This window comes from Geospiza fortis, unplaced genomic scaffold, assembly GCF_000277835.1.
Source record: "Geospiza fortis unplaced genomic scaffold, GeoFor_1.0 scaffold730, whole genome shotgun sequence".
Taxonomy (NCBI): Eukaryota; Metazoa; Chordata; class Aves; order Passeriformes; family Thraupidae; genus Geospiza; species Geospiza fortis.
The window spans coordinates 642,203-653,424 of NW_005054458.1; the positions used below are offsets into that span (position 1 = coordinate 642,203).

At 42.1% G+C, this 11,222-nt stretch overlaps 1 protein-coding gene across 1 annotated transcript; it reads left to right on the forward strand.

The window, feature by feature from the left end:
* The first annotated feature begins 6 nt into the window (after nt 1–6).
* On the forward strand, nt 7–7,311 carry TMEM129 (transmembrane protein 129). The gene is made up of 4 exons (XM_005427877.2): nt 7–231; nt 1,332–1,806; nt 4,000–4,159; nt 6,673–7,311. Exons 1-4 carry the CDS (start codon nt 27–29, stop codon nt 6,919–6,921), a joined length of 1,089 nt encoding a protein of 362 aa, XP_005427934.1. The 5' UTR covers nt 7–26; the 3' UTR covers nt 6,922–7,311.
* The last annotated feature ends 3,911 nt before the right edge of the window (nt 7,312–11,222 follow it).

Consider the following 11,222-nt stretch of genomic DNA (forward strand, 5'->3'; position numbering starts at 1 on the left):
GACCCCGGCGCCCCACGGGGCGCAGCATGGAGAGCCCCGCGGTGACCTTCACGCTGGCCTACCTGGTGTTCGCCGTGTGCTTCGTGTTCCCGCCCGACGAGGTGCGCTCGGCGGGGCTGACGGTGCAGAGCCTGCTGTCCGCCTGGCTGGGCAGCGAGGACGCGGCCTTCGTGCAGTACCACCTGCGGCGCAGCACCGGCACTCTGCTGGCGCACTCCCTGCTGCCCCTCGGTGAGTAGCGCCCCGGCTTCCCTAGAGTGAGACCCGAGCTTTGTAACCAGCGGGCTGCACCGCTGCACCCACAAAGGAATTGCAGGTTGAGTACAGAATGAGGGGCTGGAGAGCAGTGCCAGGGAAAGGGACCTGGGGCTCTGGGCAGTGGAAAGTTGAACCTGAGCCAGCAGTGCCCTGGCAGCCAGGAGGGACATCCCTGTCCTGGGGACACCAGGCCCAGCATGGCCAGCCGGGCAAGGGAGGGATTGTCCCGCTCTGCTCGGGGCTGGGGCGGCCTCACCTCGGGTACTGGGGGCAGCTTTGGGTGCCACAAGATAACAAAATCATTAAACTGTCAGAGAGTGCCCAAAGGAGGGCACGGGGATGGTGAAGGGCCTGGAGGGGAAGCCGTGTGAGGAGAGGCTGAGGGCACTTGGTCTGTTCAGCCTGGAGGGGACAGAGGGGAGACCTCAGTGCAGTTACAAATTCCTCATGAGGGGAACAGGAGGGACAGACACTGATCTCTTTTCGGTGGTGACAGTGATGGGACCCAAGGAACAGCCTGAGGCTGTGTCAGGGGAGGTTTAGGTTGGACATTAAAAAAAGGTTCTTCCCCCAGAGGGTGGCTGGGCACTGACCAGGCTCCCCAGGGCAGTGGTCACAGCACCAGCCTGACGGAGCTCAGAGTGTTTGGACAATGCTCTCACACGGTGTGACTCCTGGGGTGTCCTGTGCAGGGCCCAGTGTTGGAATTGATGATCCTTGTGAGTTCCTTCCAGTGCATCATCTTCTGTGATTCTGTGATTGACCAAGGAATGTTAATTGGCTTCCTTTAGCCATATAATTCCTCTGAAACTTAGTAGCATCTCGCAGGTAATTTTATTCAACAACCAAATTCAGATCACTTTCCTTTAGGTATATAATTCTGGTAAAAATCACTGATGCCTAAGAATTTACCTCAGCTTGCTTGAGACAAGAGGCTTGAATTTGAAGTCATCCAGAAACACAATACCTCTCTTGGAGGTGAGCTCACTGGTTAGATAACCATATGGTTATGGGGTATCTGCTTTTGCAGGTACTTAATTGTTTTCTGAAAGTAAGTTGTTTTTCCCTTGCAGGTTATTACCTTGGTATGTGCTTTGCTGCACCTGAAAAACATCTTTGTTTTTTCTACCTGGCCTCAAAAGAGTGGAAAACTTTTTTCTTCTTTGCTGTTCTCCTCCCAGCAATCACCAGTGCCCTGGCATATTACTGGTCACGGAAAGGTTGGAATAATCATCCGCTAGCCCGGACACTCGCTGTTCATGCCCTCCCACAGTCGGGCTGGAGGGCAGTAGCTTCTTCCATCAACACAGAATTCAGGAGAATCGACAAATTCGCTACGGGAGCGCCAGGAGCGAGGGTGATCGTCACGGACACGTGGGTGATTAAAGTGACCACCTACTGTTTACATGTTGCCCAGCAGCAGGACATTCACTTGACAGTGACAGACTCCAGACAGCATGAACTCACCCCAGACTCCAACGTGCCCGTGCAGTTCCTCACCATCCGTGTTGCCAGCATTAATCCCTACGTCAAGGCATTTGATATCCGGTAAAACAACTGCTAAACCTGTTATGTTACGTGTGTGCTGTTTGATGGTGCTGAGGGAGCACTTCTGTGACCAATCTGGAGACTCGTCCCTTCCTTTCTGGTCCCTGCCTGGTGTTCAGGGCTGCTGTATGTGCAGTTCTGCCATGCAGTGCAGGGAAGGTTGTTTAGTGCAACACTGAACACACAACGGATAAACAAAGGGATTGGCCTCTGTGATCCATTCTTAGGGAGAGGATTGTGCTGGATGCAGAAAGAAGTAACTGGATAAAATTAGGTGAGAGATGGAGAACAGGAATGAAAGGTAGAATTTTTAGTCTTATAAATTTTGGGTGAGGAGAAATAGCTATTTGTCTAAAACTGTCTTGTTCATCCACGACTTTGGATTTTTCCTTGTGATTTAAGGCTCACAATTTCATCACTGCTCAGAAGAGCTCTCACTGAGCTACTGCAAGCCAACTGCCCCTAAAACAAGGAAGACATTTTGGTCTCTTTCTGACTTATGTGTTCTCATAGCAGTAAATCATAACAATTGTGAACTGTTAGGGCTTGTTTTGCAAGGGGCCATGCTGTTTATCTCATTGGTTTCTGTGTAACCAGGCTTAAGTACAAGTTTGACAGAAACCTCTGAGTAGAAGGGTAATTAAGTCTTTGTTGTTGTGTTGTTAAAAGCCATCTTAGTGCTCCTAAAATTATATTTGAAAAGGTGTCTTTTTGCTGTAAATTTGTATGTCAGGAGCATTTATTAGGTAATTAAAAGCATGCAGATCACCAGACTTGTAGGTGTGCAGTGGGGCAAGCACGGGGGAGGCAAAGAGGTGATTATGGCAGAGATCCAGGTGAACAGAACTCAGAACAAGAGGTTGGTTAAGGTAAGCATGACAATGTTAAGAAAACAGACTTTTATAGACCTGTGACAGTGATGACCAAATTAGTATTAAACAACTAATGATTTTCTTCTGCAAGCAGTTCAGTGCCAGAGTACACCACAGCTGAAAAAAACATGACTTGTTTGACAATTCCTTTTATGGAAAAAAAGTCCTAAGCCAAAATTGTATTTTGTGACTAAACAGAATAGCATCAAGAACAGTGTTTAAAAGCTGTTCTAATAAGATGTCAGTGATAGTAAATCTCTGCTAGAATGTAGCAGAATCATACAGGGTCATTGTATATATCCAGAATCAGAATCAAATACAGTGAGGTGTTTCTGGAGGAAAAATGCTTTTGTGCAGATGGGCCACATTTCTCTGCATGTTGTGTGAATTGTTCCTCTGGTTATAAATGTCTCTGATTTGTATGGACAGTATCTGTTAAATGACATTATCCTATAGTAGTAAAAACTAAGCCAGCCTTGCATTGTGCTGGGCTCTGGGAATTCAGAGAGTGGTAGAAAAATGAGGGCAGTCTTCCAGGGACTTCTCTATGAAAGCTGTTTAATGAGTGGAAACATTGAGCTGGAGAGTTTTTGACACTACAGTTCAGAAGCCTTAAAAAGGGATGACAACAGGAATATATCACTGCAGGACCTGTGTGAGGTCTCAGGTGCCGCTTGAGTGCTGTGGACGTCACTTAAATTTAATTTACAGAAGCAGCTGGTGTGAAACACAGCTTGCTGCAGCCTTAAATCAGCAGTGGTTTGTGACCTTTGTGAAATTTCTGTGATTTAGATTGTATCATAAAACCACAGAACCTGATAGATTGACATTCCTTTGCTGCTTGTGTAGAACTGTATCACCTTGTGATGCCTGCTGCATGATACAACTAATTTCTCCTAATTAAATTCCTCATGAGTTTATAATTGATAATTAGATATTGTCTAAGTAAAGAGGCATTAAAAAGGTGACAGAAGTGGTGCAAACAGCACTTTGCAGTTAATACATGATTTACATACCTTCATTGCTTTTGTTCATGCTGAATAATTCAAAAGCCTTTATTTTTGTATGATGTTTTAGCTGATCTCTTACATACCCTGCTGGCAATCTTACACAGATATGAATGAGGACAGCGTGTTCTGTTGACCAACTTGTGCCAGAACCAATAACTAAACAGCAGAAGAAAACAAGAAAACACAATTCTGTGTATTTATTCTGACTAATAAGTACCAGCTTTTCTGTGGATTCACTTCAGATGTTAACCTCTGCAAGGTATTTGGGTGGATAATCATGGTAACATTTTGCTCCATCTTCTCTTCTTCAGGTTGAACTCCACGGAGTATGGGGAGCTCCGGGAGAAGCTCCGTGCTCCTATCAGCAATGCAGCTAATGTTGTGATCCATCAAAGCCTTAGTGATTTATTTTTAGAAACCTTTACATCTCTGGTGGAAATAAACCAGACCTACCACGTTCCAAGCACTCAGGTGAAACTTTCTATCCATGTGAGACTGTAACAATTATACTTTCAATATAGATGAGCCTGTGATTACTGTGTAAATGATAAATGTTTACCTAGGGCTATCTCCAGTGAATTATTAAGAGAATTAATGGTTGTGACGTTAACAAAAAGGTTTTTTTAAAAATATGGATTAAATGACAAATTATGATTAAATTATAATTATCATGTGATTACTGCTTAATAATCCTCATTTAATAATTAAGCAGTATTCAGTCAGTAATTAAATGGTAATTGAATAGCAGTTAAACACCCTGCTACTCTCTATATTTCTAATAATTCAGCTAGCTTGCATACAATATGTTGGAGATATAATATAAACTGTTACTTACCTTTCTGTAGATAACAGATATCAAGTAAGGGATCTCTTGATCTCTTGAGGTCTTCTACCTACCTGAGGCTGCCCTACAGGAGAGCTCCATGGGCTTGGGGGCTGCAGTCACTCTCTTAGAGTGTGACTGGTGGTTAAACTGCCCCTTGGTGTGTGTGTACAGCTGTAGGACTTACAATTTCATCTTGTGATACTGATAAGCCCCTGATAAGAGATGGCCTAGATTCCTTAACTTCTTGAGAAGATACAGCCAAGCACAATTTCTTAGGGTCTGCACAGCCCAGGCTGACTCCAGTCAGGCCTCCTGGTCAATGATGCCAGGAACCCAAGTGCTCTTTGCTCAGTCAGGGTGATGCTTCCTTCACAAATGCTCACCTGCTGTGTCAGTAAACTCATCATAAACCTTAACTCTAGCTGCTGCTTCTGTTCCTGATACGGGGAGCAAACTGTATTGTGAGCATTACGGTTTTGAGACATGAGAAATGACATCGAGAAATAAAGTCCCCCTGTAATAATTGCTACTAAAATGTTACATGAACACATTTGGAAATTATGACCTTGCACTTGCAGAAGTGCAGGGTCATCATTTATGGGGAGCCAGAGCCACAGCTGCTGTTGCTGTTCTTTAGGCAGTTTGCTCCAATACAGCTTGCTTTTCTAGACAGCCAGGTTCTGCTGGATCTTCTGCTGAAATAAACTAATGATTCTTAATTGGGGTTTGCTTTGGTTATAATTATTATGGCTATTATTATATGGTGTTAATTATAACAGCACAGAGTCCTACTTCCAGTAATAGTCACAGAGACCTGGTCATTGTTATATTTGTGCAGCAGTTGGAAGTGTGACTGCAGCACTGTCCAGTGTACCAGAGGGAACCAATTAAACCAGTACTGGTGACCCTGCAGGGAGTCTGTGCCCACTGGTTCAGCTAATGGAGTGAGGGGCTGGTATCTTTGGTAGTGTTGTGCAGCTTATATGGTTTGTGAACTAGCTAAAATAAAACTGGATCAGATGTGTCTGCACATTTTGTTGTGTGTGTGATTGCACTGCCAGCAAAAAGAGGTGGTCACAGTAAAGAGAAGATATTAAAGCTGCTTTCTTGCAGAGCATTTAATTTGTGACACATTTAAGTGGCAGCTGAGCCACTGAACTTGGGTTTGACATTGAGTGATAAATTACATCACAGATGATGATAAGGATGTTAAACATACAACACTGAATTTTTCCCTATTCTGAAGCTCCATTAATATGTTGAAAAAATTAGTTAATCTTTCTATGCTAGAATTTTTCTTGCTTAAAAGCTGAGACCTAATTTCACAAGTTAAAGCTGAATAACTTGTGTCCATGTGGATCTGCTCCACAGCCCAGCTCACAGTGCAGCTGAGCAGGCACTTGAGCTGACAAGGGGAGAGTCACTGGAGATGGGAACTAGAGACCACATAGAGAGCTGATTTTTCTTCCACCAGGAGCATTTTGAACAGATTCATGTCTCTGTGCCTATTCAGTGTGCTGTCTTTTGAACTTTGCTGAGTTCTTGGACAGCTGGAAGATGTGGGAAATGCTAATTATTGTTTATTAATTGTAATACAAGATACTGTCCCCATATGCAACTGCAAGTTCATGTGGCATAATTAACTGTGAGCAAAATTGGTTATTCCAATTTTATCTAAAAAAATTAAGTGCATTTTTGGACCTTCAGATTGAGCGTTCTTATGTTCAGTACAGCCCTGGTTTCTTCATTTATGTCTCTTACTAAGAAAGATGGAAGATAGGAACAGCCATTTGCTGTTTAAGTGTTTGCTTGATTTGTTTTCCTTATTTTATACTGGTCCATTTTTTGAAAAATAGTTTGAGTGACAAAGCTGACTGCATGCTTACCTTGCTGTGGCTGCTGGAAGCTCTTCAGAGAGTGAAAGAATGTTTATTTTTTAGTAATTTTTGTTTAATTATTAGTCTCATGCAGCAGTTTTGGGTTTTCTGTTCAGAGAAAAGCTTTGCTGTCATTTGTTAGAGAGTGTTCTAGTAAAATCATCTGATACCCTGTGGTGGGACACTTCTGCCACAGATGATTTTCTAAAAGCCTTTGAAAAAGCAGTAACAGGAACCATTCTGTGCAGTACACAACTTTGATGGTTTTTCTCCTCCCTCAGGAGCTGGAGCCATGCATAGGCTGTATGCAGACTATTGCCAACATCAAGCTCATCAAGAACTGCCAGGAGCCCAACGAGGGGGAATGCCAGCAGTGCTATTGCCGGCCCATGTGGTGCCTCACCTGCATGGGCAAGTGGTTTGCCAGCAGGCAGGACCAGCAGCACCCAGAGACCTGGCTGTCGAGCCAAGTGCCTTGCCCCACTTGCCGAGCCAAATTTTGCATTCTAGATGTTTGCCTAATACGATGAGTAGTAACTTGGGTATGTTTTAACTTTTTTAATTTGACTGTGTTTCATAGTGGGTTTGGTTTAAGGCCTGCTAGATCTGTTTCTGAGACTTCATGTTCTACCAGGATACAAACTCTAGAGGTTTCTTTTCCAGTGTTGAAAACAGATGTAAATCTTTTCAGTTCCTTTCCACTTTTACCTTATCTGTGGATTTTACTCACACAATGTCAGCTTCTGGATTTTAATTTTGTTTAAACCCCCGTTTTCCTTTCTTACATTTTGGATGGAATAAGGTTATCCTTCTATATTTGCAGTACTGTTGTTTTTTCAGGTTTTAACATAGGTTAAATTCTTTATATTTTTAAATTTAACTTGGGTTTTGATTCTTTAATAAAGGGCTAACTGAGAAAATTGCTTTGGTTAGACTTCATTGATACTTTTGTTATTCTTTAATCCAGTTGTAAAGTTATTAATAATCTTTTCAGTTGTTTTTCAAACAAGTGCACCAGTTGTGTTCCTTCCGCTGGAAGGAGCTACCTCCACTACACATCTACCACAAAGGGTTGCAGTAGGCTGAGAAATGTAATCCCTGAAAATTTACAAATCCTGTATGGACATTTTATTCCATTAATTTGCCTCTAGCATACCTTTTGATGGATGACTTTATTTCAAACAGAAAGGATTTGTCAACCCATTTACCTACACTGCTAATGCATGGTTAAAATTTGTTGGTTTCCAGGAACTACATTGCTGAGGGTTTCAATGTTCTTTAGGTGATGGGACTTTTTTTACATACATTGAAAGGCGTGCAGCAAACATCTGAGCTTTAATTTTTAAATTAAAATCACAGGTGGGTCAAATAGAGAAAGGAATACTTTAAAGCTTTGATCTACAAGAATAAAAGCTCTTAATACCTCCCACCTGAATAATCACAAGGATCTTACCAGTAAATCATGGGCAGAAGTGGCATGCCAGTGCTTACATGACAACCTCTTGATTACCATGACAGGCAACTGGTTAGAGCAGGAGCAGGTGGCAGGATGTAGAAATGGTACAAGTATTGGAAGCACAACTGTGAAACATTTCATGAGTCTCAGCTGAGCTACAGGTGATGAATGCACCTACCTTGCACTTGCAACCAGCCAGGAAATGGTTACAAATGTGGCTGCAAGCGAGAATCCCTAGAGGGGTAAGGAATTGAAGACAGATCCGACAGCTTTGCTTGAAAATTAACATTTAATTCTTGGTGTTGGATTTCAACTTTGGAATTTTTGAATTATATTCATTTGTAAAAATCCAAACTGGTTGAGTTTAAGAACATTTATTGCTTCAGCATATCTCAGTTGCTTATATACAACATCTACAATGCAATTAAGTAAATTACCTGTTAATAATAGTGGCTTCTGTTTTCCATTACCTGCTGGTTTGGATTGTATGGATGTACAGAGTGAAAATTTGACACTGAGACAGGTTGTGTGGATTTATCTCTCTTTCCCAAAGAGATCTTCACTCTTCATCTGAATAGAATTAAATGGAGTTCTGGAGTTTCAGACAGATTTGTTGGTAAGTCTGAAAACTAATAAAAAAATCTAGGAGTCAATCAGCAATTGAATTTAAAATATTTTCTTAGTACTTCTGTGGAAAGTTATTTCCAGATTTAAAATGGTCTCTGCAGGATTATTTTAACCTTTGGAAGGTTCTTGCAGGGCAGGGTGATGTTGTCATGCACCTATCACTGCAGAGCAGCCTTCACAAATAAGCACTTTGTAACATTTGCTTCTGAAAAGTTTACATAATGTGGCACTGATACAAGAGATGTGGCCCTTGAAATAGTTGCAGAAGAGAAGGTAGGATTTTGGAGCTGTGGTTTTGCCACCCCCATGCAGATCCTACAGCACTCTGCTCATTCAGAATAAAAATATTCATTGTAAAGAATGTGAGGCTAAAATCATAAAGGCCTTGAGAATCTCAGATGCATGTAGTTGCAGGTGGTTTTATAGACTAAAGCCAGGTCAGTTGCCAATAGTATCTCATGTAATGAAAGCTTTAAATTCCTAAATGCTACTGCAGTGGAATCTACTCTGAGTTGACTGGAAGTTTTCACTTCAGTGGAATTTTGTTTTTGTTCATCCTACCTCTTTTGTCAATATAAAAGTACAACAGAGTAAGAGTCATCAATGTTTTATACCCTTGCATTTTTTAATGCACATAAGTGCCTCTTAGAAGACTTAGTAATAATTACCAAAACAAAATTATTATTTATGTTAATGATAGTACCTGACTTATATTCCTTAAAACAAGTTATTTTCCCCAAGTTTAAATTCTCAAAGTAATCTGACATGCTTCTGACATTTGTGAGCTTCTTAAAAGCTGTGTTAGAGAAACAACTTGTTAAAAATCCATATGAACATGAAAATAATAGAGTACAAAAATATGCATTTGTCACTGTGATACCTTCAGGTTATCATCCAGAGAGCCACAAAGCCATTTCCTTAAGGTCCCTTCCAACTGAAACCTTTCTCTGATAATATAAAACTTGCTAGACTGCAGCTAAGCATCATTCCATTCAGGACAAACCTCAGTAAGACTGAAGTTCTCAGTGCCCTTTTTAAATTTTAAATTTTTTAATTTTAAATGTTTGTGAACTTTGAGCTGTTTAAGGAGTTGAGATATAAATACTCGAGCTCTTACATGGATTACAAGACATTTTCTTCCAAAGACATCCTGCAGGATTTCTCATTTGTGGTTTTTGGGGCTGGTGGGTTTTTTTGCTTGATAGCTTGCCTGTTTAAAATGAAGACTATTGTTTGGATAGCCCTTAGGGAAAAGGCTTAATGAATACATGCAGTTAATCTTAAAACCCTCTGAAGAGCTCAATAAAAATACAATCAGTTCTTTGTAAGACTTCTGGTTTTAATTTTAAAGTTATGTTTACCAGGTAAAACTTTAAATGAGTGGAAATCAGTCTGGCTTATCTGTATGCAGTGTCTTACCTGAGAACATGGGAATAAATCCAAATAGGGCTTAAAGTCTCCTGAAAGTGTTCATGGTAAGTCCTCCTTGGATGGATTTTCCTACTGCAGCCTGAATGCAGAGGGTTGCATAAATGGAAGAAGGTGCATATGAAATCTCTATAAGAACCTCAGGGGGAAAAAAGCCTGCAAATACTTTTCACAACTACCAGATGGGAAGGGGTGACACTGGATGTCATGAAATCAGCAGGGGCAATGACTAAAAATTTGTCTTTTTAAGGAAGGACTGGCATTGTAGCAATGGTGTGTCATATATAAAACACTTATTTAATTGTGACTTTGCTCAGATTCATTACTGAGCACCAGCAATAAAGAATCTATCACATTCCTGTAGTAATGGACCTATTAGAGTGCATTCAGAGGAGAACTGTGAAGATGTTTGGAGGGTTGGAGCACCTCTGCTATGGATACAGGCTGACAGAGCAGGAGGTGTTCAGCCTGGAGAAGGCTCCAGGGAGACCTTGGAGCACCTTCCACTACCTAAAGGGTCTCCAAGAGGGCTGGAGAGGGACTTTTGACAAGGCCGTGGCATGATAGGACAAGAGGGAATGGCTTTAAACTGAAAGGGAGTAGGTTCAGATTGGATATAGGGGAAGAAATTCTTTACTGTGAGGGTGGTGAGGCACTGGCAGAGGTGACCAGAGAAGCTGTGGATGCCCCATTCTGGAAGGGATCCTGTTCATGGCCAGGCTGGATGGGGCTCTGAGCATCCTGCTCTAGGGAAAGGTGTCCCTGCCCATCACGGGGAGGTGTAAGGAGCTGGTCTTCAGTGTCCCTTCCAACCCAAACCATTCTGTGATTTTGTGAAACTAGTTAGCCTGCAGCTAAGTACCATTCCAGTCAGGATAACCTCAGTAAGACTAAAGTTCAGAGTGCCTTTATTAAGAAATGTTTGTTGACTTTGAGCTATTTAAGGAATTGAGATACAAATATTTGAGCAAGTTATCTTTAGGGTCCTTCCTTTTCAATTCAAACTGTTCTATGATTCCATTAATGGTATGAAATGTGGGATGCATTCCTATAGGCGTACACTGTGGTGGCCACCAAGCCCTCACGACATCTAGGAAAAAAATATACTTGTCCCAAAACGAACCCTTGGCTATTGCGTGAGGTAACGCCGTGATGTGGGTTTTCCAGGCATTTGCGGGCGGAGTGGGCCGGGGATGCAGCCGGAGGGAGAGGGTGTGAGGGCAATAGTGCCCTTGGTGTGAGGGAAGCTGCGCCCAGGCCCTCACAGGGGCGCCTTCGCTTTTCTCTCCTCCGGACCGAGCAGCGCTCCCTCACCCCATC

What these genes read in the sequence shown, in the direction of transcription:
- TMEM129 (XM_005427877.2), top strand. Translation starts at nt 27, where the DNA reads ATGGAGAGCCCCGCGGTGACCTTCACGCTGGCCTACCTGGTGTTCGCC. An exon ending in GTCAAGGCATTTGATATCCG is followed by an intron (nt 1,807 to 3,999) that starts GTAAAACAACTG and finishes TCTCTTCTTCAG; the next exon opens with GTTGAACTCCACGGAGTATG. An exon ending in ACCACGTTCCAAGCACTCAG is followed by an intron (nt 4,160 to 6,672) that starts GTGAAACTTTCT and finishes CTCCTCCCTCAG; the next exon opens with GAGCTGGAGCCATGCATAGG.